Consider the following 27,948-nt stretch of genomic DNA (forward strand, 5'->3'; position numbering starts at 1 on the left):
AAACTTCTGGGAAAGGACCGTTTCTTTGGGCTCCCAGTTTCAGAGGCTTCAGGCTGCATTTGTCTGGATCTATTCCTTTGGGGGATCTGGTCAAACAGAGCATGAGGAGGAGGAGGAGGAAGAGAAGGAGGAGGAGGAGGAGGAGGAAGAGGAGGAGGAAGAAGCAGAGCAAGGCTGCTTACCTTGTAGAAGTCAAGGAGAGAGAAAAGGGAGGGAACATGGAGAGGGAGGGAGGGAGGAGAGGGAGGGGCAAGGAAGGGAGCAAGGGGAAGAGAGAAAACACCCAATAGCCAGGGTGTCACCACCTCACAGCCACTACAGCAAGGATGGATTATTGGAGAACATTTAAAACCTAAACCAAAACCCCCTTCTCTCCTCTTACTTATTTTGAACTCCAAATCTTATTCCCACTTCCCTGTCTTCATAAACAACTGATCCATGGTGCAAAACATACATATTTTATATGTGAGTGCCCCCAGAAAAAGTCTGTGGCATTTCATTACAGTCATATCTGTAATTCATGTAGATCATACATGCACACATACCTTTCTCCTCCCAGTAGTATGTTTTTTTTTGATTCACTCATGTTGCTATTCATATATCAGCTGATTTTAAATGCTGCCTGATAATCTGTGGCATCTATGTTAGCACATTTATGCATCCCTTCTTCCAGGAATGGACACGTAGGTTACATCTTCCCTTAAATAATTTCATTGGGTCATGAACTCTTCAGCAGAATATCTGATATATATGTATATCACACACACACACACACACACACACACACACACCATTTGCTTAAGGAAAACATGAAGTCCCACCATTCCTCTATTGCAGGCTACTTGATGTTACATACTTTTTCCTACAATGTATTCTGTATTCTCTCGGTCTCTCGAGGTCTCACAGATTCTGATATGCAGCAGCATTGCTTCTGATGTTCCAGGGTGGCAAGAAAGTTTTTATTTTTGTTATTTTTTTTAGAATTGGAGTTCACACAAGCAGTAAATATCACCTACTCTGTGTTCCTTGTGACCTGGAAACCTCAGTTCTAAGAGAGTGGAATTCACAGATGTAGCAAGAAGAAATCCAGAATGAAGAACAAGATTTGAACATGTAGAAGATAAATGAATAATAGACAAAGTTCATAGCCTGTAGAAGAAAATGAGATTGTTAACAGAAATGCAGACACTTGCAAATAGAACACTTAATTCTTAGCAAGGAAGTAAGTAGTGAATGACGTATGGCTACATACACTGGGGAGAGATGATAGAAGAATGTGTGTAATATCCAAAATAAGTTCAAGACCACCTAGCCCCTTCCCCTCTGAAGGGTCTTTCAGAAACATAGCGGTCAAAATGACTGAGTCTACAACTGCCAAAGCAAAATGAGCTGTTCTCAGAAAAATAACCATAACAAGATAGCAGTTCCCAGAGAAATAACCCTACCCGCCCCACACTGAATTCTAAGAAACACACACACACACACACACTAACTGCCCTATCCTTGCTAGAATTCCCTGTGATGTTAATAGCTGTGATGTTAATAGCTGACCCTTAAGTTCAAAATGTACTATTGCTTTGCTGACCAAATCATAATAACCCACCATGGGGGCAGGCAAAGTGAGTCACTAGGCCAGAGGTAGTCACTATACAAACCAACCAATGCCTGAAAAGGTTACTTGCTACACCAATGAGAATAAGCCAGCTACCCTGTTGCCCAAATCTGTCCTTTACAAGATATAAAAAGTGTGTTTTTTCTTTGTTCTGGGTCTCTCCTCTGGCCTGCATGCTGAGAGGAGAGTCCCCAACATGTTGGAATAAAAAAAAAAAATCCTCTTGCAGTTCTCAGCGATGATGATCTCTGTGGTCTTTGTGAGTGAGGGTCTTTTGATGAACTCCAACATGAACTCAAACAAATAGAAAGCCATCTAAAAGTAGGGGTATGTGGGCAGAGAAGATGCTGAGCAGATAAAGTGCTTGCTGCGTACGCATGGCTTGAATTCCTAGAACCCACATAAAGTCAGGCATAGTAGCACCACATCTGTCATCCCAGCTCTCCTACAAGAAAATTGGGGACAGAAGCAAGTGCATCCCCAGAACCTATTCATTCAGTTGTTTCCATTTGAGGCTCTGTTGTGGTCTAAATGTAAAATGCCCCCCGTGGGCTCTTATATCTGAATGCTGCACCCCCAGGGATGGCTCTGTTTAAGAAGTAGTCAGACCTTTAGGAGTCGGTGGTTTGCTAGAGGGAGTATGTCACTGGGGGTGAATTTTGAGGTGTTAACAGCCTGTATTAGTCAGGGTTCTTTAGAGTCACAGAACTTATGGATAGTCTCTGTTAGTAAAGGAATTTGTTGATGACTTACAGTCTGCAGTCCAACTCCCCACAATGGTCAGCAGCAGCTGTGTATGGAAGTCCAAGGACCTAGCAGTTGCTCAGTCCCACAAGTAGGCAAAGGAGAGAGAGTGTGTCTTCCTTCTTCCAATGTCCTTATGTAGGTCTCCAGCAGAAAGTGTAGCCCCAATTAGAGGTGTGTGCTACTACACCTTTAATCCCAGATGACCTTGAACTCAGAGATCTCCTTGTCTTAATCTTCTGGAATTCATAGCCACTTTGCCCTAAGATCTCCATACCAAGATCCAAGTCAGAAACTTCTATCTCCCAGCCTCCAGATTAGGATCACTGGTGAGCCTTCCAATTCTGGATTGTAGTTCATTCCAGATATAGTCAAGTTGACAACCTAGAATAGCCACTACACAGCCTAACCACATTTCTTGCTCTCCTCTTGCTTCCTGACTTCCAGACCAACTTCAGGTTCCTGTTACTATGCCTTCCCCACCAGGAAGGATTCTATCCCTCTAGAATAATAAGCCAAAATAAACTCTTTCTTCCCTAAATTACTTCTTGTCTGGGTGTTTTTTCATAGCAAACAAAAAAAAAAAAACCTAAAACAAGCTATTATGAATAATGTGACTATATTTATGAACAAGTTTTTAATGGAGTTAAATTTAAATTTTACGTGGATATATGCCAAAGAGAATAATCACCAATGATACAAGGAAAACACAGGCAACCCTAGAAAAAACTTCATCTACTATTTCAAGTCTACATATCTCAAAGTATCTGCACAATTTATTAACAAAGTTTATGGGTTCCAAGAGCTCAGTATATTCACCAACACTTGTTATGGTCTGTTTTTCCCCGTTATGCTCACCCTAGTGAGTATTAAGTGGTTTCTTGATGTGGTGTACTAGTGTGGCTTAGGTTTGCATTTAGCTAATCAGTAATGGAGTTCAGCATCCCTTCACGTGTTTATTGACAGTTGTAAATCTCTGTAGATATAGACTCTCTTGTCAATGTTTAATAAGGTTACACTACTGTCCTCATTATGGGTTGTAAAGGGTATTTATATATCCTCAACGAAATCCCTTCTGAAATGTATGTGGAGACTGGAATTTCAGCCCCAATTCTTGCAAATGTTTGCTTCCATTCTAAGAGTCATTGTTTCACTTTTCTTACATTTTTATTAATTTTAATGTAAAAATAATTGGTTTTACTATAACACTTTCATACATGCATATCACTGTGATTTGTTCATGTTCATTGTCAAATTACCCTTCCTTGAAATGTCACTGAAGTCAGCTTATATGCATTTTATTTTTAAAATAAAAATATCTATTTTCATTCAAGAGGTTGGTCTATAGTTTGGGGACTCTAATATATTGGTATCTATGTGTTTGGTTTGTAGCAGGGAGGAACTTGCAGCAATTTTCCTGCTTTAGCCTCCTAAGTGTTGGAATTACAGGTGTGAGTTACCACACACAGTTCTCATCTAGCTTTGTTATCAAGGGAATAACCTTCTAGACTAGTTTAATAGTTTTTTCTGAAACATGAATGGGTAAAGACTGTCTCCTGTCTCCAGCTAAGTTCTTGCCTTCCCTTTTCCAAGAACAGAGCGGGAAGACAATAAGGGAGAAACACAGGTAAGAAGAGAAGAGCAACTTTAAAAAAAAAAAAAAAAAAACTCCAAAACCCTCAGTGGCAAGAGATGCTAACCAAAAGGCAGTGTTCCAGTTCTAAGTCCATAGGCTTTGAATGAAAGCTTGTGTGTGTGTGTGTTACAGATCTGTGCTCTCCAAGATCTTTGGGGTGTCAGCCTACAGCAGTCTCTTGCAGACAGTCTGCAAATTGACAGAGTTCTCCAGGAACTTCCTGCCCTGGTCAGTGCAACTTGACAGAGTTCTCTGGGAACTTCCTGCCCTGGTCAGAAGCTTCATGCATGAGAAACCATTGAGTCCTTCTCCTATTTCCATCTTCCTCAAGTCTTGAGCATCCAGTGAAAGATCCACAGCCAAAGGCAGAATCTCGAATCTGAAGTCTGGTGTCTTCCTTCTTCATCAAGTTCCATGACTAACATATGTCTTGAAGTCTTTAGCATGCCAGAATCTATTGAGAAACCAGCCGCGTCCTAACTGGTTGAATGTGGACACACAAGCAAGGTAAAATTTAGAACCTGTCAGGGAAAAGCTATCAAACTCTTAAAACTTTTGGATGTTCCCAGTGGTTACAGTACATCTTTGGGAGCTTCTGCCTGCTCTTTCTGGCTTGTTCATACTCCAGACTCTGGCTGTTAATCCTGAGTTTCGTGCCGTGGGGATTTGTGTCTTTTGCAGCTACTGCTATTACACTGACAGCTGTCCATTCTTGATGCTTGAGCTTGAGTTGCCTGTCAGAGACCTGCAGGCACATGAGAAGCTCCCTACAGGGGCCCTTCCTATCTTTATCTCTTCTTTGTTGTTGTTTTACTTTATTTGATTAATTATTTGAGAACTTTATATGATGTGTATTATCATATTCACCAGCCCAACCCCAATTGATTCCACTTTCCTACACATTCAATTTCATGTTCTTTTTGTTTTTAATCCTTCAAGATCAGTTCATGTTGCCCAAATGTTCTTTGATATGTTGTCTTGCACTGGAGAGTGGTCTATTTACTAAGTGCCACACTCAGAGAAAACCGTCTCCCCTTCTGCCAGTAGCTAACAGTTGCCAATAGTTCCATGACTGGGAATGGAATGCCCCCTCTGCATGCTGAGATTTGATCTGGTTTGGGCTAGCACACGTTTTGTACATGCTGTAACAAATGTTGTGAGTTCATGTGTGTACTGCCCTGGCATGTCCAGAAGATAATGTGTCTTTGTGGTCATCCATCTTCCCTGGTTTTTACACTGTCTGTCCCCATTCTCAGTGATCCCTTTTCTTACCCGTTACAACACATGTATAAGGATGCACTGCCTGGTCCAGAGGAAACTTAATGGAGGACAAGGAGATTTGATGAAATAAAATTTCAAATTATAATTTGTAGGTTGGGTGATGGCTACACAGGATTCATCATATATGTTTCTGTGCATTCATAGCATCTCACTAAAGCCAAATGCTAACAAGACTTCAAAGCTGCATCATCATTTCCCTGGCTCCTGTCCTTACTCCCTGCATGGATCTCCTTCTGGAATACCTTGGGAAACTGACCTCCTGCCAGATGAGATACCTTCCTTATGCTTGCCCCAGGTATCCCCAAGATTCTCTCCTTCAGCTTCTTTATGCCCCTGATCACACATCGTCGTTTGAGGCCCTTGTGTACACCTCCCATTCCCATTCACTCTAATAAACTTTTCTTTTTCTCCTTAGCTTTTATTAATTCGGACATAAAACTTTCTTGTGGGTCTTACTTATTAGTGATTGCACTCCAATAAAAGTCCCCAAAAGAAGTATTCTCACTGTGTTTCTTCACTGTTTTTTGAAACCAGTGCCTGACACATATAGGTCCTCAATGAAAATGTATTGAATCATTGGCCCTGAGAGGAAGCATACTGTTGTTATTTTGCTCAATGGTCATGCTGTCAAGCTGCCTTCTACAAATCTATATGTACACTCATAGGTTTGCTTTCAACCTCGGTCAAAGAAGCTTCTTCTGCAGTACGTAGAGGTTAAGACAGAGATTCACAACTGATTAAAGTGGGAGAACCAGGAGCTGTGCATGCCCAGATGGATATCAGCCTCCCCCATCCAAGGCTCAGCAAACATAGCAAAAGAGAGGACATAAAGAATGTTAAGAGCCAAAGGATATGGGTAAAAACTTCAAAATACTATCTTCTGGACATAACAGAGCTATTAAACACAAACTCAGAGCAGCTCCAGTTACCTATCTGTGTAAAATGAAGCTAGTTAAAAACCCCAGCATGGATTGGGAGACTCCAGGGCCCTGCCCCTGGGTAAGGAGATATTGGCAGTTGATGGTGGCTGGAGAAAGGACAGTCATTTATTTTCCTTTGGGGTTGTAGACACTTGTCCTAGTGAGTGGCCCAATACTTCTGAGCATAGACAGATTGGACTCCATGAGTTGTATAGGAGGAGGAGAAATGAGGCTTGAAGGAAGATATGTTGGGGACTCTCAAATGAGTTGGACAGAGGACAAAGAATGGATACAATCAAGATACATTGTATACATGTTTGAATTTCTCAAATAGTAGATAGTATTATTCAAAAATTCATCAAATGTATCAACTGCCAAAATGCCAAAAGCCTTATTCCCAACTACTATCCATAATTCATCATCTGTTAGGAGTAAGAATCATGTCCTGGAGCTAACCAGTTGGTATTGGATAACCAATCAGGATTCATTATTTGCATTTCTTCTGTTCCTGTGCTGCTTTTTCATTCTTATTTTTTTTAATTTTCATACAATATTTTGATCACAGCATATCCACACACCCCCAAGTCCTACCAGATCTTCCTTACCTTCCTACCCACCCAACTTTATGTTCTTTCTCACTCTCAAAAGAAAAAACATTCAAAGGCCATTCAAACCACTAAGCCATAACAACACACACACCAGAAAACTCGGAGGCCATTTTCTGTCAATCAACTAAAGCATGCACAAATTCATGTCAGACAAAATCCCAGCACAAAAGGAGAGGAGTGGGCACAAAGTCCTATCCCTAACTAAGGAGCTATTTGCAACTAATACCTATGGGAAAGGGAGAATCCGTTTTCTCCACTGTAGAAATAAGATGTGCTCCTTCAAAGAGGTGGGTCTCAGACCAGCGCTGGGCCACCACTACTCAGTAGTAGAGGCTACCACAACTGCTCTCCAACCCCATCTTGGTTGTGAACAAGGACAAAGAAGCTCATACTGGCCTGACGGTGGTGGCCCACGCCTTTAATCCCAGCACTTGGGAGGCAGAGACCGGCGGATTTCTGAGTTCGAGGCCAGCCTGGTCTACAAAGTGAGTTCCAGGATAGCCAGGGCTATACAGAAAAACCCTGTCTCAAAAAAAACAAAAAAGAAGAGAGAGAGAGAGAGAGAGAGAGAGAGAGAGAGAGAGAGAGAGAAGAAGAAGAAGAAGAAGAAGAAGAAGAAGAAGAAGAAGAAGAAGAAGAAGAAGAAGAAGAAGAAGAAGAAGAAGAAGAAGAAGCAGCTCATACTGCCGAGAAAGCTATGCATCTAGCAGCTGCTCCCTTAATCCTCAGAGAATTGTGGGATCAGCAGGGCTACAGCACGCCACTATCCCCAGTGCCCACGTGGTCTCTCACTCAGTACCCTTGGTAACCACGTTCTTGACCACAACCGCAGCTTTAGATCCTCGCGAGTAGGGAATGAAGGGGTACCACACAGGAGGCAGCGCCCACTGGGCTCCACTGGATGCCAGGTTGCCCACCAGACCACATCACTCTGGCCCTGGGCTCAGGGCATGATGTGAGTGTGAGAGCTTTGGCCCGGTTGGCATTAAAACTCACTCCGGGTCACATTGAGGGCAAGGGTTGCTAGTCCCTGGCCGCTGGGACTCTCTCATCCTGAGTTCTCCCATCACCATCACTAGGAATGTTTTTCTGGTAACTGAAGTTGAATTGAGGCATCCAAGGTCATCTATGCATTTGGACAAGATTCAGACATCTAGGCAGCTTGTCCGGCTTTACCTGGGAGAATCTAAGTAAGTAAACACCAGTGGGAAGACTCCACATTATGTGATCCACCAGATTTGAGTTCTGGGGAGAAAATGTTGTTTATCCTTATACCTAATACTTTGAACTACCCTAGAGTTTCCTTTTGAACCTAAAAGTCTACATTACCAGAGTCCCTTATTAAGTAATAACTCTCTTATCTCTGTCTCTGTCTCTCTGCTCCCTCCCTCTCCCCTCTCTATGTCTCTATCTGTCTCTGTGTGACTGTCTCTCTCTCCCCCACCCCCGACTCAAATACATATGTTCATATAGCCTAGACTTTAAACATTACCATTCGACACATGCCATCCAAACTTGATGAAAGTTGCTGAGTCCTAGATTGCTCTTAGGGACAATAGCAAACAGCACAGTGTTGCTATCTAACCCACCTTCCCTCTAATTCCTTTCTTTGTTAATATTAAACCAATAAATGGTGTGAGTCTATATGATAACACCTGTCACCTCAGATACCCTGAAACAAAAGCCAGTCCTCCTGGGTTGTTACAAACACCAGGAGTCCACAGAAGCTTAGATGCCATCTGCCATTGTGCTCCCAAGATGTGTCACACGAGATGTGTTTAAATTCTGCAGTGTGGAGGGTGAATGTGGCACAACACATGGAAAATATGACATCTCAGTGGACCAGAGACTGATGAAAAATGACTAGAGTATTAGTTAACAATTTTATAAGCTCTTGTTTCTATGTAACCTTCCCTCTTAGAAGTATGTTTTCTGGTACTTGGAAATGATTAATTTCCCTTGTCATTTGTCTTGAAATACCTTTTTTTAACATTTTTAAATTGTTATTTATTAATTTAGCATGGATTTATAATAATTTAAGTTTCCTTATCTTACTGAGGATCTCAAGTTCCATCTGATAGTGTCTAGGTTGTCAGTATAATTTCAATACTAATTTTTCTTATTTTTGCTGTTTTATTTGTTTATTTCTCCATTCATTTATTTATTCATTTTACATCCTGATTGATGCCCCCATTCCCCCTCACAAGGTGCATCCCCCAGCCCCCTCCACTGCTCCCCACCCCATATCATCCCCCCATTTCCCACCCTACCTCCACCCCCCACCCCACAACCTACCCCCAACCCTCTCCCATCAAGTCTCTAAAAGGTTAGTCAAATCCTCTCCCACTGAAGCCAGACAAGGCAGTCCAGTTGTTCATGGACAAACAACAGCTTTAGGGACAGCCCTGGGTCCAGTTGTTGGAGAACTGAGCTACACATTTGCTACATATGTGCCAGGGGCCTCAGTCCAGCCCAGTCCAGTCTTTGGTTGCTGACTCAGTCTCTGTGAACCCTAAGGGTTCAGGTTAGTTTTCTCTGTTGGTCTTCCTGTAGAGTTCATATCCCCTTCAGGAACTTCAATTCTTCCTCCTACTCTTCCATAAGAGTCCCTGAGTTCTGTTCAATGTTTGGCTGTGGGTATCTGCATCTGTTTTGGTCAGCTGATTTGGTGGAGCCTCTCAGAGAACAGTTACGCTAGGCTCCTGTCTTCAAGCATAACAGAGTATCATTAATCATGTCAGATAGTCGTGTTTGCCCATGGGATAGGACTCAGGTTGAGCCAGTTATTGGCTAGCTATTCCCTCGGGCCTTGCTCCATCTTTGTTCCTGCATTTCTTTTACATAGGAAAAATTTAGGGTCTAAACTTTTGTGGATGGGTTGGTGCCCTTCCACTGGTGGTCCTGCCTGGCTACAGGAACCTCTTCAGGATCCATATTCTCACTGATATGTGTCTCAGATGACATCATCCAAATTGACTACTGGGAGCTTCCTCCATCCCAGTCTCTGGCACTTCCTAGAGATTCCTTCACCCAGCCCACCTAACCCCTCATCCTCAGCAGCAGCAGCTCTCCACTCATTCTCCTGGCCCTCTCACCCTCTGGCCCTCAATCCTATCTCTTCCTACACCTGATACTGACCCCCACTATTCCCCTCCCCATTCCCTCTCACACCTAGTTACCTCCCTCCCTCTGTCTCCAGTGACTATTTTATTCCCCCTTCTAAGCATCCTTGCTTGGGACTTCTTTCTTGTTTAGCTTTTTTGAGTCTGTGGGGTGTATCATGAGTATCCTGAACTTTATGGCTAATATCTACTTATCAGTGAGTACATACCATGCATGTCCTTTTCGGTCTGGGTTACCTTACTCAGGAGTTCCATCCATTTGTCTGCAAAATTCATGATGCCTTTGTTTTTAATAAGTGAATAGTATTCCATTGTGTAAATGCACCACATTTTCTTTTTTAAGGCATTTTTATTAGATATTTTCTTCATTTACATTTCAAATGCTATTCACAAAGCCCCCTATACCCTTCCCCCGCACTGCTCCCCAACCCACCCACTCCCACTTCCTAACCCTGTCATTCCCCTGTACTGAGGCATATGATCTTCGCAATACCAAGGGCCTTTCCTCCCAATGATGGCCAACTAGGCCATCCTCTGCTACATATGCAACTAGAGACACAGCTCTGCAGGGAGAGGGGGGACACTGGTTAGTTCATATTGTTGTTCCTCCTATAGGGTTGCAGACTCCTTTAGCTCCTTGGGTACTTTCTCTAGCTCTTTCATTAGGGGCCCTGTGTTCCATCCAATAGATGACTGTGAGCATCCACTTCTGTATTTTCTGTGTCCATTTTTCAGTTGAGGGACATTTGGGTTGTCTCTAGTTTCTAGCTATTATAAATAAAGCTGCTATGAACACAGTGGAGCACCTGTTCTTGTGGTATGTAGGAGCATCTTTTGGATATATGCCCAGGAGCAGTATAGTTGGGTCTTCAAGTAGAACTATTTCCAATTTTCTGAGAAACTGCCAATTGGTTTCCAAAGTGGTTGTACAAGTTTGCAGTGTCAACAGCAATAGAGAAATGTTCATCTTTCTCTGCATCCTCACCAGCATAGGTTGTCACTTGAGTTTTTATCTTAGTCATTTTGATGGGTGTAAGTTGGAATCTCATAGTCCTTTTGATTTGCATTTCCCTGATGATTAAGGATATTGAACATTTCTTTAAGTGCTTCTCAGCCATTTGAGATTCTTCTGTTGAGAAATCTCTGTTTAGCTCTGTAACTCATTTTTAAATTGGATTTGCCGAAGTCTAATTTCTTGAGTTCTTTATATATTTGGGATATTAGCATTCTGTCAACTGTAGGGTTGGTGAAGATCTTTTCCCAATCTGTAGGTTGCTGTTCTGTCCTATTGATGGTGTCCTTTGCCTTACAGAAGTTTTCAGTTTCATGAGGCCCCATTTACCAATTGTTGATCTTAGAGCTGGAGCCAATGGTATTCTGATCAGGAAATTGTCTCCTGTACCAATGCATTCAAGGCTATTTCTCACTTTTGCTTCTACTAGATTTAATATATCTTGTTTTATGTTGAGGTCTTTGATTCACTTGGACTTGGGTTTTGTGCACAGTGATAAATCTGAATCTATTTTCATTCTCCTACATACAGATATCCAGTTAGACCAGCACCATTTGTTGAAGATGCTTTCATTTTTCCATTGTTTGGTTTTGGCTTCTTTGTCAAAAATCGAGTAGCTATAGGTGTGTGGGATTATCTCTGGGTCTTTGATTCAATTCCATTGGTCAACCTGTCTATTTCTATACCAATACCATGCAGTTTTCATCACTATTCCTCTGTAGTACAACCTGGTCAGGGATGGTAATTCTTCAAGAAGTTCTTTTATTGTTCAGGATTGTTTTACCTATCCTGGGTATTTTGTTTTTCCATATGAAGTTGAAAATTGCCCTTTCAAGGTCTGTAAAAAATGTGTTGGAATTTTGATGGGAATTCCATTGAATCTGCAGATTGCTTTTGTCAAGATGGCCATTTTCATTATGTTAATCCTACTGATCCATGAACGTGAGAGATCTTTCCATTTTCTGATACCTTCTTCAACTTCTTAGTTCAGGGACTTGAAGTTCTTGTCATACATGTCTTTGCTTCATTAGAGTTAGACCAAGATATTTTATATTATTGTGGCTATTGTGAAAGGTGTTATTTCTATAATTTCTCTAATTTCTTTCTCAGCCCATTTATCATTTGTATAAAGGAGAGCAACTGATTTCTTTGAGTTAATTTTGTATCCAGCCACTTTGCAGAAGTTGTTTATCAGCTGTAGGAGCTCTTTGGTAGTTTTGGAGGCTGCTTATGTATACTATCATGTCATCTGAAAATAGAAATATTTTGACTTCTTCCTTTCCAATTTGTATCCCCTTGATCTCTTTTTGTTGTCTTATTGCTCTAGCTAAAACTTCAAGTACTATATTAAAGAGATAGGGAGAAAGTGGGCAGCATTTTCTTGTCCCTGGTTTTAGTGGGATTACTTCAAGATTCTCTTCATTTATATGATGTTGGCTATTGGCTTGCTGTACATTGCCTATATTATGTTTAGGATTGAACCCTATATCAGATATGTAGTTGGTTTAAAAAAAACTCTTCCTATTTTGTAGGCTGCTGCTTTGTCTAAATGATGGTGTGTTTTGCCATAAAGAAGCTTTTCCGTTTGACGAGGTCTCATTCTACTAATTGTTGATCATACTCCTTGTGCTATTGCTATTCTGTTCAGAAAGCCTTCTCCTGTGCCAATGAGCTCAAGAGTATTGCCTAATTTTTACTCTTCCATCAAGTTCAGTGTATCTGGTTTTATGTTGAAGTCTTTGATCTATTTGAAATTGAGTTTTGTTCAGGATGATAAGTATGGATCTACCTGGATTCTTGTACATGCAGTCATCTAGTATGATCACAACCATTTGCTCTTTTTTTTCTAGTGTGTATTTCTAGCTTCTCTATCAAAAAAATTAGAGTGTCCATAGGGGTGTGGACTTGTTTTTGGGGTCTCTGATTTTAGTTCATTGACCAACATGTCTGGTTTTATACCAAAACCATGTTGTTTTTATTACCATAGCTCTGTAGCACAATTTGAGATTAGAGATGGTAATATTTCCAGAAGATGATGATGATAATGGTGGTGATAATGATGATTCAGCATCATTTTAGCTGGGTGTTTTGTGTTTTCATATGAAGCTGAAAATTGCCTTTTCAAGTTCTATGAAGAATTGGCTAGAAATTTTAATGGGAATATGTAGATAGCTTTTGGCAAAGTGGACATTTTTCCTATATTAATTCTACAAATCCATGAGCATGTGATATCTTTCTATAATCTGAGATCTTCCTCAGGTTTTTTCTTCAATGTCTTAAATTTTTATCATACAAGTCTTTTTTTAATTAGATATTTTCTTTATTTACATTTCAAATGCTATCCCCTTTCCTGGTTTCCCCTCCGAAAACCCCCTATCCCCTTCCCTCTCCCCTTGCTTACCAACCCACCCACTCCCACTTCCTGGCCCTGGCATTCCCCTATGCTGGGGGGCATAGAGCCTTCACAGGACCAAGGGCCTCTCCTTCAATTGATAACCAACAAGACCATCCTCTGCTACATATGCAGCTGGAGCCATGAGTCCCTCCATATGTACTCTTTGGTTGGTGGTTTAGTCCCTAGGAGCTCTGGAGGGTACTGGTTGGTTCATATTGTTTTTCCTCCGATGGGGTTGCAAACCCCTTCAGCTCCTTGGGCCCTTTCTCTAGCTCCTACACTGGGTGCCCTGTGCTCAGTCCAATGATTGGCTGAGAGCATCCACCTCTGTATTTGTCAGGCACTGGCAGAGCCCCTCAGGAGACAAGTATATCAAGCTCCTGTTGGCAAGCACTTGTTGGCATCCACAATAGTGTCTGGGTTTGGTGACTGTATATGAGATGGATTCCCAGGTGGGGCAGTCTCTGGATGGTCATTCCTTCAGTCTCTGCTCCACACTTTGTCTCTACAATTCCTCCCATGGGTGGTTTGTTCCCCCTTCTAAGGAGGACCGAAGTATCCACACTTTGGTCTTCCTTCTTCTTGAGTTTCACAAATTTTGTGAATTGTATCTTGGGTATTCTGAGCTTCTGGGTTAATATCCACTTATCAGTGAGTGCATACCAGGTGTGTTCTTTTGTGATTGGGTTACCTCACTCAGGATGATATCCTCCAGATCCATCTTTAGAGCATTTTTTTTATTTTATTTTTTGTTATTGTTCTAAAGCTTTCAGCTGGGCTGTTAAGTTTTTAGAAAAAGATCTCTCCAGTTTTGTTTTGTTTTTTTATGTAGGCACTTAGTGCTATGAACTTGCCTCTTAACACCACTTTCATTGTGTCCCATAAGTTTGAGAAATTTGTGTATTCATTTTCATTGAACTCTAGAAAGTCTTAACTCTTTTCTTTATTTCTATCTTGACACATTTTTCATTCAGAGTTGTTCAGTTTCCATGAATTTTTAAGCTCCTACTGTTTCTGTTGTTGTTGATGATGATAACCTGCTTTAATCCACGGTGGTCAGAAAGGATAAAGGATGTTATTTCTATTTTCTTGTATTTGTTGAGATTTGCTTCATGTCTAAGTATAAGTACCTCATGGTACCTTCTCCAAATTTGACCATATAATTGGTCACAAAACAGGCCTCAACAGATACAAAAACATTGAAATTGTCCCATGCATCCTATCAGATCACCATGGACTAAGGCTGATCTTCAATAACAACATAAATAATAGAAAGCCAACATTCACGTGGAAAATGAACAACACTCTTCTCAATGATACCTTGGTCAAGGAAGGAATAAAGAAAGAAATTAAAGACTTTTTAGAGTTTAATGAAAATGAAGCCACAACGTACCCAAACTTATGGGACACAATGAAAGCCCTCTCTGGTTCTTAAGAGAGTGTTGGTCACCTGGTAGGAAGTGCTTCTGAGATCCTGTCAGGTGGAGGTTACAGGTAGAATGTGTTTATAGGTATTGGTATATGACACTTAGGGATAGATTTGGGCTAGGGATGCTAAAGGAGTTAACAAGAGGGAAGAAAGCAGAGTGTGCCACAAGAATCTGCTTAGTCCCATGGGAATATGGCAGAGAGGGGGTCAGGTTCACAACAGGTGGTCTGCTACAGAACTGGAGATGAGATTGGGGGATTGGGTTTGGAGATGAGGATGGAGAATGAAGATCTGAGGCTCGGCTACCTGCTTCCCTGGAATGGTTAATGGGTTCTCCAGAAGTGCCTGTGGAAGTTGGCTGCTGAGACAAAGGGATGGGGCAGTGATGGAGGTTGTAAAAGAAGACCTACATGATCTTCTGGATATGGGAGCAGAAAGGAGGAGAGGGCACAGCACATGCTCTGCTGCAGAGACTAGGGGAGTAGCTTTGGAGGAGAGAAAGAAAAGTGAAGATCTGGAGATTTGTCATCTACCTGCTTCCCTGGACAGGTAGTGGGTTTGCTATTTTTGTATTGTTTAAAGAACCCCTATTTTCTAAGTGTTAATCTTGTTTTCCACATTCTCCTGACAATGTGTTCCCCCATATGTCATCCTTCCATATGGCTTAGAATGTTAGTGCCAGAGTGTTAGTCAATGTTGTATTTCAGTATCAGAAAAAACAGTCATTTCTTGTCTTACTTGCTGGGGTTTTACACAATGCTGGTGGTAGACTAGGGTCTGTCTCTCTTTCTAGTATCCACATTTTTTAAAAAAAGAAGAAAAAGTTCACTGTGGGTGTGCAGGTTTGAATGGTTCTCTGTGTCATGCTCTGAGCTCAGCTGTTGGGTATTGTCAGGGGACCTCAGGGAAGCTCTGAAATTCAGACACGGGACTTCAGAGAGCCAGGATCCCCTCCTACACTTCACCCCAAGATGAAGTTGAAGAATGAAATGTAGAGGCTGAGCTCACAAGTGGCATCTTATAACCAGAGAGAAATAATCAGATCATCATCACTAAAGGAATCTTGGACAGTAGATATCCATTGCTTCAGAAATCATGATGTCTATAATCAGGGTCCAAGTGTCTATGGTTTGGCCTGAGGATATGTCTGCCTCACTATTTCTGGCTGATGCTGATGCTGATGCTGCAGTCTGGGAGCCCCACTTAACAGCTCCTGTATTATGTGGTCACTTTGGAGGAACATTGAAATCACTTGGGTTACATACTAGAATTGAGTACATGACTATGGATATCAGAAGGACATTTTACTGGAGTGGCTAAAGCTGAAGAATTGAGGCTTCTACACAAGCAGAGCATACTCAGCACCGCTGTTTTAATTTCCAAAGGATGGATATCAAACTTCTCAACCACTTCTGATAGAGCTGGTGTGATAGTCTAAGTCTAACATGGAATCTGTGTGTGGTTTTGGGCACCTGCATACTCTAGATGGGGTGAATTTGGTCTCTTTGTCTTTTGTCACTACCTTAAAACAGGGTTTCTTACTTCCTCAGAATCTTGGGGGGAAGGTTCTGGCTTGCATGGCTGACCAGCAATCTCTTGATAACCTCTGTATGCAATCCTTCACTAAGAACATCCTCTTCTAGTGAATAGCATTGGGAAAGACTGGAGGAAATGTTTCAGTACATGAAGAAGCAGAAGTAGATGGACATCCAGGAAAAGAACTGAACAGAAAAGCTGCAACACCATTTTAAGGTCCTCCAGATGATGTAGTTGCTCAGGCTAGGACTATATGGTGTAATCTCATGGGTCCTCTGTATTTGTGATCTTATCTCTTATAGGTTTCTGCTCAATAGCAAGGCCATAAATCTCAGGAGTGGAAAAATACTTCAAATTATTGTGCTGGTCTAGTCAAAAGAACCTCCTTCAAGGAAAAGAGGCATTGTGACTTTCTTCCATGAACTCACAGAGATCTGCCTGCTTTGGACTCCACTTGATGGGATCTCAAGTTATGCAGAGTCATGTCTGTCTTAAATTGCATGTTTATTTAAGAACATTCCCTGAAAAAAATTCAGATTCCACTCCTGTAACAGTGTTCTCTGCTGTCATTACACATTTCTTTGAAAAAGTGCCTCTACATAGAATATGTGAAGTGGTTTCCTGGATGAGTCCACTGCAGATGACTCTGCTGAAGAGATTATCAGATTCTTCATGGGAATCTGATATAACAGAGTCCTACAGAGAGTAAGGATGTGGTTTCCAACTCTAGTCCTAAGGAAAGTCAGGTTTCTGTTTGGTGCCAGGTCCTATGCAGGTATACTCCTCTTAGGCACATAACTCGAGAAATGATGCTTCAGCATGACAGCTACTGTCTTTAACATTGTTTGGGTGCAAGGTACATCCTGACTGAGCAAGGGGACTGACCTAGCATCATTTCCTAGTTCAGATGGTTAGGTTGCAATGCTGAATTGTATCTTTCACTAAAATGCTGTGTTCTGTCAGAAATTCACCATGAGTAACTTCTATATAACTTCAAGACTGTTGAGTATGGTAGGTAATTGTACAAAATGATGGCCTGGGATTGTAAGAGAAAAGCCTAGTCATTTTAGTAAAACAAAGAACATACAATACCTACATCAAATTCTGACACTTGATTAAAGATGAAAAAATTTCTAGGAAAAAAAAAAAAAAACAAAACCAAAACAAAACAGGAAAATTCCAAGATGTAATATCCTCACAGCAAAGAAACATGAGAAAAACAGATAACAGAAACTTCCAATCCTATAAAAAGAGCTTTGGTTCAAGAATAACAATTCATTCTCAGTCAAATCATGTCTCACAACCCACACATTATTAGTGAGTTAGAGAGATGTGCTCCTCCCATATAGCAAAGGAATGTTCTACAAGTCACATGGTATCAAGTCCTCTGGTATGGAAAGAAGAAAGGCTAGCTGGGTATAATAATGAAGTTGTTTGCAGCTATCCTCTGAACAATCACCTACTAATAAGCTCTTCAAAAGCTACCAGTCTTATCCTTAACGATAAAATTAATGCAAATACAACACACTGTCTTCCTTTTGCTCCTCTTTCATAAGGCAACATGGCAGCTCTGATACTTCTTGTTCAAGAAGCAAGTCAAGAAAGACTTAGTATGATTTAGTATGTTATCTTCATACTAAATACAGTTGACTGTAAATGGAACACCCACTGGCTTAATTAGAATTGGCTGTCTATTTGTTGTATGGTAGTCAAGACATATTCTTAAGAGGGAGAAAGAAAATCAGTCAAGAACCCAAGTCCCCAGTGGACTTATGAAAGCAGGCAATGCCTAGAAAAATAAAGATAGTGAAGGTGGAATAACTATATTAAAAATATCTACTGTGGGCTGACAGATGATTAAGTAGCTCAGAACTGCTGCTCTTAAGTAAGACCTAAATTTAGTTAGAATTCTGACACCCTATTCTCATCTCTGAACTCTCTCTCTCTCTCTCTCTCTCTCTCTCTCTCTCTCTCTCTCTCTCTCTCTCTCTCTCTCTCACACACACACACACACACACACACACACACTTTTTGTTTTCTTAATTTTCAAAATATCTACTCTATCTCAGTAAAGGCCACAGTGAAGGAATAATCTGAAAGGTAGCTGTTGGTTTTTTCCAGAAAATAATTAAACACATAATAGAAATCAGTGTCACTTGATTTATGTTTTAAAAAATAAAGCTATTTTCAAGTAATTATGTGGTAGTCAAATGGGAACTTCCATTTTTAAGGTCTTCATCAAAAATAATTAGTATTACTTTTTCCCTGTATCTCTTTACAGAAAAGAAGCACATTCATCCTCCATTATTTTGATCTCATATCTAAGACAAAATGTCAATAAATGAAGTATCAACATTCTATATCATAAAAGAAGATACAATTGCAATGGGGGTAAGTACTAAGTATTATGTTGATTAATAAATAGTGTTACTTTTTATTAATAAAAAATGTAGAAGAAAAATGATGGTATTTACAATGAGCTCCTTTGGGGTCAAAATGTGGATAAATGTGTTTTGAAGTGAAGACAATTATACCAGAGCTAATTGGTCACACAGAACATGTATTTACATATCATTTCCAGATTCTTCAACATTATCCCAGTCTACGCTGGTCTTAGAAAACATACACTGTCCTAGGCAAATGGATGGACCTGGAGGGCATCATCCTGAGTGAGGTAACCCAATCACAAAAGAACTCACATGATATGTACTCACTGATAAGTGGATATTAGCCCAGAAACTTAGAATACCCAAGATACAAGATACCATTTGCAAAACACATGAAGCTCAAAAAGAATGAAGACCAAAGTGTGGACACTTTGCCCCTTCTTAGACTTGGGAACAAAACACCCATGGAAGGAGTTACAGAGACAAAGTTTGGAGCTGAGACGAAAGGAAAGACCATCCAGAGACTGCCATACCTGGTAATCCATCCCATGATCAGCCCCCAAACACTGACACCATTGCATACACCAGCAAGATTTTGCTGAAAGGACCCTGATATAGCTGTATCTTGTGAGGCTATGCCAGGGCCTGGCAAACACAGAAGTGGATGCTCACAGTCAGCTATTGGATGGAACACAGGGTCCCCAGTGGAGGAGCTAGAGAAAATACCCAAGGAGATAAAGGGCTCTGCAACCCTATAGGTGGAGTAACAATATGAACTAACCAGTACCCCCGGAGCTCATGTCTCTAGCTGCATATGTATCAGAATATGGCCTAGTCTGCCATCATTGGGAAGAGAGGCCCCTTGGTCTTGCAAACTTTATATGCCTCAGTATGGGGGAACGCCAGGGCCAAGAAGTGGGAGTGGGTGGGTAGGAGAGTGAGGGGGGGTCTGGTGGACTGTTGGGATAGCATTTGAAATGTAAATGAAGAAAATACCTAATTAAAAAAAAGAAAGAAAACATACTCTGAGGTTAGAGGTGTTGAAGATATTTGTTTTCTGCCTTTTCTGGTAACCCTTGTTTAAAATGGTTTGAAGCAATGTTTGTAGATAATTAAAGAAGAAGGTAGATGGTGGTCTCAAATACAAAGCCAGAAGAGTCTGTAACCCTCTACACTCACCTCTGGGTGAATCATATAACACGCCAGCACTGTTCCTCTCAGCTCTCTTCAAATTTAGAATGTTATACTTATACATAAGACCCATCGATGTTCCTTGAACAACATTTGGGTCCAAGCCAACAGCATTAAAACTTACACCAATATCCAACCTCTCTACTTAGCTAGATCTCCCACATCCTCCTCCAGAGTCCAGCCTCTGGACTCTGTGCCTCTACCTGACACTCCCTATCCATATACCAGATGTAGCTTGAGTACCATATCTAGCACCCTGGCTGAGTCTTTGCCAATGCAACAGCCAATCTCTATTGCTCTGCCATAACTTACCCCACTTAACCCCCAATCCACAGGCCTCTCCCACACCAAATCCAAACTTTCCACATATAGATCCACACCTACACTCAAGGCTTAGACCAGAAGGCACATCCTGTATACCAGCCCATTCTCCTAAACCCCCCCTAACGCCATTCCCCCCAAAGCCATTTTCAACCTCAGGACCCAACCTGCCCATACATCCTCTCTTCTGTCCCAACCTGATATGCTAGTATCAGACTTAAAACATGCCCAGATCTTATCACAAACATAAAAATAGGAAAAATCAATTCAGAGCTTCTCTCCAAAATCTATCAGACCTATAGGCATGTGTGACACCATGAAAAAAAAAAATCAAGCTTTCAAATTATAGACATAGATGCAGGGAAAGAATCCCAAGTCAATGGCATACACCAGAGGAGGAAAGGAAAGGAGGAGGGACATGATGTAATTATAATCTCAAAAATAAAAGAAATGGAGGGGGAAAATAGTGTCAAAAATTTGGAAGGAGTGGATTCTGAAACAGTGAAGTACTTTGGCAGTTTTTATCATGCCTTCTTGAAAAGCAACCCAAAAGGCTGATAGATAGGAGCATGTTCTGTAACAGGTGGAAACTGCTATAAATCCAGGCTACTGTGCACAGTGCATCATCCCTGTACTAGTAGATCCAGGCATTCCAATAGTATTTGAAATGTTGTTGGCTGATGGTGATGGGGTTTTTTCCCTCTAGCAGATACCTGCTAATTTATTGCAGCATTTTATGTAGCAAAATCTTGCCATTCTCTGAATATAACAGCTTCCCTTTTGCCATTCTCTGAATATAACAGCTTCCCTTTTGAGGAAGTCTTGGCCTTCTGCTGCACCTAAATACAAACTCAACATTTAAGCATGGTCAACCAATTTACCACACAACCTGAGTTGTTCGGTGTGAGGTAGGTGTTACTTCACCCACCAAGCCACATTGCTTTTCACAGTAACAGAAAAGGTAATCAAGACATTAGGGAAGCATTATTTGAAATAAACCTCTAAAAATAAGCAAAAGAAAATTGAAGATGTTTGCATCTCATGTCAGTACTCAACAAAGGCCATTCTCAGTACAGAAAGATTTTAGCAATCAAGTGAATAGAATATGCACTCAGTCTGTGCATACCTACCTTAGTTTTCTCTCTTCCTTCCTTCCTTCCTTCCTTCCTTCCTTCCTTCCTTCCTTCCTTCCTTCCTTCCTTCCTCCCTCCCTCCCTCCCTCCCTCCCTCCCTCTCTCTCTCTCTCTCTCTCTCTCTCTCTCTCTCTCTCTCTCTCTCTCTCTCTCTCTCTCTCCCTTCCTTCCTTCCTTCCTTTCTTTCTTTCTTTCTTTCTTTCTTTCTTTCTCTCTTTCTTCTTTCTATACTATTGCAGTAGGGTTAAAAAAAACTCCATAATAAGAAGCAATTTGTGGAGGAAAGAGTTTGTTTGCCTCTAGGCTACAGTTCATCAACAGCAGAAGACAAGGAAGGAAATCTTGAGGCAGGAACTGAAGCAGAGGCCATGGAGGAATGCTGCTTGCTAGCTTGTTCTTCACAGCTTACTCAACCTATACCCCAGGACCAACTTATCAGAGATGGTATCTCCACATTAATCACAAATGAAGAAAATGCCCCCACAAACTGCCACCCATGCCAGTGTGTTGGGAGCATTTTCTCAGCTGAGGTTACCTCTTCTCAGATGATTTCAGCTTCTATCAAGTTAACAAAAAAATTAACCAGCACAATAACCAATCCACTTCTTCCTCTGTCTTTGTCATGGTCAATAGATCCTTAACTTGACTTTGGACTTCACAAATACTACTTCTTTCTTTTAAGTAAGGCATATACTTGTTCATTCTCCAGTGGCAAAGATCAACACTGGATAAGGTAACAAAGGAAAACTGAAGTTCAAGTCCCAGATAAGAGGGGAAGAGGGAAAGAAGGAGAGGTCAAAAGTTCCTATTGGTTTTATCAGCAAAGAACAAGAGATAAGTCTTCTGACTACAGTCTGCCTTTGTAAAAATCCATAGAAAGGATAGCAGGGCTCAGAAAGACACTTCCAGGTCCCTATATCCAGCTTCTCTCCTTTTAGCCATGTCACCCTTCTGAGAAAGACAGATCAATAAGTCTCTGCTATTCAATTAACTAGAAGCACCTACAAAATCAAAATAATTGTCCCTCAAGGCTGTTGTTCAATAAAAGCATTCTTATTCAAGCAAAGAAGATCCAAACCACTCTGCTGCATCGGTCTCAACATAGGTTCCTCCCAGACATGTAACCTTACAATACTCAGAGATAGTGAACACTCACCATCCTGAAGCAAAAAGGGTTAGCAGGATGGTGGAATAGGGTGGAATGGTGTCTGGGGTCTCTGTAATTATATCAATATCCTGAAGAGACTAGAACTAGTATCTTGTTTCATGTTGATTATTCTTTTCTGCAGAGCTTGATGAATACACTAATGTGTAGAGCAATTATGTTCAAGACTTCTCAGACACCCGGACTGAAACCATCTTTAGCAGAGTCACCTTGGATAATAACACTGGCTCTCTCTTCTTGCAGGGTGCACAAATAATGCTTGGCCTAATTCACAATGCACTGGGGACTCTCTGGCTCTCTTTGCACCATCTAGAAGACAAGAGATATAGCATCGGCCATAAACTTATGTTAGCTAGTATCTGCTACCTGTTTGTGTCTGGAACATTTGTGAGTGAACCGTGGTCATTAATGATTTCTATTTATTTGATTCTAATTGATCAAGTAGAGTATTCTGTGGTCAACAGTTTACTAGGCTCAATCACTGGCTTACAGTGATCATTTGAGCATTTTTGTATGTGTTGCCTGTTTTGATAAGGACCTCAAGAGGCTGGGAATGTGTGAGTAGAAAAGATTTCAAGGGAGTATTACTAAGAAGACTCTTAAAGAGCATGGCTGTGTATATAACAGCTATCAAGCCTTTCTTTTCAGGGTGAAAACTCAAAAGCAAGAGTTTAGTGTCTAGAGGCAATGTTTGGAGAAGTTACATTTGGGAAAAGAAAAGAAGAGCCCTAGGGTGGGGCAGGGGGGCCAAGAGGAATGCAGAGAAATTAAACAGAGATTCCTAAAGTAGATGTTCTAATACTTTCATGGGTATATTTATCAAAGTATCCACCAGGAGCATGCCCAATTAAAAGTAATTATACTTGAGAAGCCCAAAGCCATGACTTCCCTCTAGCTAGATTAGTTCACAGATGCACTCAATCCAAAGGAAATTTCTTAATCGGGGTCATTTATGCAGAAGTCGTGTGACCTGGGACACAACTGACTTCCCTTTGATAGCAAGTCTCAAGAAGCAGAAAGCTTAATATAAGGATGAACTTCTTCACAGAGAATGGGTTTCAATAGATACTCTTCCACTTTCTTGTTCCTCTCTACCAAGATGGAGCTTTGAAAGAGTAGAGGTCTAAGAAGAGCCCAGTCTCTGAGCTTTGTGGAAAAGCTTCTGAGACACAGTAGTCATTTCACTAAGCCAGTGGTCTGGCATTCACTTCTTTGATTGACAGACATTTCTTCAGAGGATTTACCTCTGGAAGCATTGCAAAACCAACAACTTTCTGGAAAGAGGTGTATGTAGTAAAGAGCAACTACTTAACCTGGAATGATACAATGAGTCTCCAATTGCAAAGTGTCTAGAAAGAGCCCTAGGCCCAAGACGTTAGCAGGATGCTTATGGAAGAAATGAACCATGAATCCTATTCAATGGTGTGTTCTTCCATGCATTATGCATATTCCAATGGTACTTTAAGCTCATTTTACCTCAACGACACAACGTTGCCACAAGGATCAAATGCAGTAGCTCTTCACTCCCTGCTTTATAAATGAGAAAACTTTATAAATGTCTGTAGAGTTTAAGTAAATCTGACAGAATGCCCCACAATAAAACAGCAAGGTTTTCTGTAAACCAAGGTAAGGTACCTCTGCCTTCATAGCAGACTGCGTCCTCCTGGACTGAGAGATTCTTGATCTCTTTCTTAGGATATTTAGGCCATCTTTCAGAAGTTCTGCAGGCAAATGGAAGACATACCATGGGAAGAAAAGTTAATGCAAAAATAACCACAAATAGCCATGCTTTCAGCTAGTTCCCAGTTCGTCACAGACATCACAGTGATTGAGGAATCAGCCATAAATAAATAAATAAATAAATAAATAAATAAATAAATAAATAAATAAATAAAATTAAAGCCATTTGATTTTCAGATCAAATGTATTCTGAAACTATTTTGTAGTGATCTTTTTTTCCCCTAGAATATTTTGAGGGGAAAGAGGATTCCCATGGATGAGAGCTGCCATACTAACCATCTTATTCTTTAATACCTCAGGTCATTAACTTGCTAACTGAACATCAAAGTGTGGCCGAGGATTCACTATTTGTCCCTCATAAAATTATTGAGAAATTCCTGAGTCCCATCACCTACCTGTTGATGACATGAATGACCACCAACTTTTAAATATCTTTCCTCTCTCTAACAGAAAAAATGTAGAACCACTTAGTTAGTGAATCCCTTAGAACCAAGATAGTTTTTTTTTTTCACTTCAATGCCCCTTTCTTCCTAAAACTCGGGGATAGTCTAGACATCCAAAAAACAGTAGTATCAGGAATAGAATCTGTTGAAAGGATGGATCAAACAGTGTGGGTGTTTCAACACAAATTTCTTCCCACAGTTCATCAACTCAGGATCCAGCAGTATAACTCAGGGTATTTCTTCAGTATTTCAGGTATGTGGGAAGGCTGGACATAACCCCAAAGACAGAAATGTTTTATGACATAAAGAAGAAGAGCTATTGATGATTCTGAGACTTGGAAGGGGGAGTGAGAAAGCTTCTTCCAAATGCTCAGAAAAAAAAAATCACTGAATTTTTCTAAAAACACACCACAGTGTGTCTTTTTGGGGAGAGTGTGGTAAAAGGAGTGCTTAATGGGCAGATAAGGAGACAGGTGTGACAGTTTCCATGGAATGAATCCCTACATGGCGTCTAAGCATCTAAAGGGGGGTATTAATCACCAAACAAAGCTCTTGAAGCTGAGAAAGAAAGTTATGGAAGTTTGAAGGTATTTATAGTCAGTGCCTTAGGCGGGTTTCTATTGCTGTGATGAAACATCATGACTAAAAGCAGCATGGAGAGGAAAGGATTTATTTCATCTTATACTCTTTAGGACATACTCTATCAGTGGAAGAACTCAAGACAAGAACCTAGAGGCAGGAACTGAAGCAGAGACCATGGAAGAATGATGCTTTGTGATTTTCTCAGCCCACTTCCTTATACAACCCAGGGCCACCTGGTCAGGGGTGGCACTACCTGTCCTTAAGTGAGCTGGTCCTACCCACATCAATCATTAATCCAGAGACTTGCCTACAGAAAATCTGACAAAGGCATATTTTTCACTTGAGATTCTTTCCCCCAGATAACTCTAGCTGGTGTCAAGTTGACAAAGAAAAGTGGGGAGGGGAGAGGACATGACATATGACTGTTAATAAAGAGGGTGAGAAAAAAATAACCCATGGAAAGAGAACTATCTTCTGCGGGTCTATGGAACATCATCAGAATACAAAAGAAGAAGGAGAAGAAGAGGAAGAAGAAGAAGAGGAAGAGGAAGAGGAAGAGGAAGAAGAAGAAGAAGAAGAAGAAGAAGAAGAAGAAGAGAAGAGAAGAGAAGAGAAGAGAAGAGAAGAGAAGAGAAGAGAAGAGAAGAGAAGAGAAGAGAAGAGAAGGAGGAGGAGGAGAGAAGGAGAGAAGGAGAAGGAGAGGGAAAAAGAAGGAAAGAAGAAAAGAAGAAGAAGAAGGAGGAGGAGGAAGATGAGGAGGAGGAAGAAGAGGAGGAGGAGGAGGAGGAGGAAGAAGAAGAAGAAGAAGAAGAAGAAGAAGAAGAAGAAGAAGAAGAAGAAGAAGAAGAAGAAGAAGGAAGAAGAAGAAAAGAAGAAGAAGAAGAAGAAGAAGAAGAAGAAGAAGAAGAAGAAGAAGAAGAAGAAGAAGAAGAAGAGGAGGAGGAGGAGGAGGAGGAGGAGGAGGAGGAGGAGGAGAGAAGAAGAAGAAGAAGAAGAAGAAGAAGAAGAAGAAGAAGAAGAAGAAGAAGAAGAAGAAGAAGAAGAAGAAGAAAGAGGAGGAGGAGGAAGAAGAAGAAGAAGGAGGAGGAGGAAGGAGGAGAAGGAGAAGGAGAAGGAGAAGAAAAGAAGAAAAGGAGAAAAGAAGAAGAAGAAGAAGAAGAAGAAGAAGAAGAAGAAGAAGAAGAAGAAGAAGAAGAAGAAGAAGAAAAGAAGAAGAAGAAGAAGAAGAAGAAGAAGAAGAAGAAGAAGAAGAAGAAGAAGAAGAAGAAGAAGAAGAAGAAGAAGAAGAAGAAGAAGAAAAATCAGAACACCCCAGTGGGGCACAGTGCCCTGCCCACTTCTGCTTGCCCATCATGGTTAGTCACAACTCTGGAAGCTCACATACATGGATTCTGGTTCTGAAGGTTCCCATGTTAGCTGTGCAACCCTGAGCAAAGTACTTTACTAACCTGAGCACTAGCAAGAACACTAGCAAGCTAAAAACTTTGTTCACATGCCTGTGAACCCAGCACTTGGGAGGCAGTGGTGGGCAGATCTCTGTGGGTTTAAGGCCACCCTGTTCTACAGACCAAGTTCCAGAACAGCCAGAACTTCACGGAGAAACTCTAAAACAAACTTTGCTCTCTCTTTCAGCTAAAGATTTTTTTCCCCAAAGAGCAGAGGCTACTCTGCTGAGAAGAAGTTTGCCAACTATGATTGTGGGGAATCAGAGTTTGGTTTCCTTGCATTTTTAACTTTTACCACCACCTAAGCAGTCACTGTTACCATCATGTTCCTTCCGAGTCTTTGTTCTAAGCTCGTAACCCCAAAGTATTGTGTACACAGAGCTAAATACCTGGCATTGCACTTCCAGAGCAGTAACACAGTTGACCTCAAAACATTGGCAGTCCTCTGGAGATTTTGCTAGTTCCTGACTCAGTGCCAGCTCATATTCAGTTTCTGTTTCTGTGTGAAGGCTGGTTTTGTTGTGCCACAGCCATGGTAGCAGATAGAAGTAAATATGGCCCCTTGGTTGGTTTTCAAAAAATTCACCAAGCATGTTGCTTCTTTTTCCTGAAGCATGGTTGTGTATAGAGTCTATGTGTCATTTCCAAGCCACAGTCTGCAGCCTTTGGTAAACCTAAACATCTCTGCCAGTCCCCCTTCCTCTCCTTACTACCTTAAGGAGCAAAGCCTAAGTTTCTTTTCTATGCAAAGCCAGCCTGGTCCCTTCTCTGGAAGCAGCTGGCATCATTCCAGTGTTTTATATTCACATAAACTTACTACTTTTTATAAATATCTTCTTAGTTGAAGGAGTGAGTAAATATAATAGATGCCTGTTAGGATTTAGAGATGGTTTGGTTTGGTTTGGTTTGGTTTGGTTTGGTTTGGTTTGGTTTGGTTTGGTTTGGTTTGGTTTGATTTAGTTTGGTTTGGTTTGGCTTTTTGAGACAGGGTCTCTCTGTGTAGCTATGGCTGTCCTGAAATTCTCTTACAGACCAGGATGGCCTCGAACTCAGAGATCTGCCTGCCTCAGCCTCCCCAGTGCTGGGTTTAAAGATGTGCACTGGCACACCTGATAGGATTTAGATTCTTAATCCTTAGAAGAAGTACTTCATTGGGCAAGCCATGGACACCCATGGATTGAACAGAGAGGGATTTCCTCCTGGTTTTCATAGCAGAAGCTTAAAATTAAAACTAAAATTAAAACTA

At 41.0% G+C, this 27,948-nt stretch overlaps 1 protein-coding gene across 2 annotated transcripts in view; it reads left to right on the forward strand.

Moving 5' to 3' along the window:
* The first annotated feature begins 7,645 nt into the window (after positions 1-7,645).
* The window catches only part of LOC147000171 (uncharacterized), a 30,617-nt gene continuing 10,314 nt past the window's right edge, over positions 7,646-27,948 (forward strand). The window contains exons 1-4 of one of the 2 annotated variants that reach the window (XM_085834019.1): positions 7,646-7,991; positions 18,577-18,686; positions 22,736-22,879; positions 24,875-24,928. In XM_085834019.1, coding sequence (XP_085690145.1) covers positions 18,627-18,686; positions 22,736-22,879; positions 24,875-24,928 — 258 coding nt within the window. In that variant the 5' untranslated portion in view covers positions 7,646-7,991; positions 18,577-18,626. The remainder of the gene's footprint in view (positions 7,992-18,576; positions 18,687-22,735; positions 22,880-24,874; positions 24,929-27,948) is intronic. The other variant, XM_085834020.1, reaches the window with a different exon arrangement.

This window comes from Mus caroli, unplaced genomic scaffold, assembly GCF_978045245.1.
Source record: "Mus caroli unplaced genomic scaffold, Mus_caroli_1 scaffold_20, whole genome shotgun sequence".
Lineage (NCBI taxonomy): Eukaryota > Metazoa > Chordata > Mammalia > Rodentia > Muridae > Mus > Mus caroli.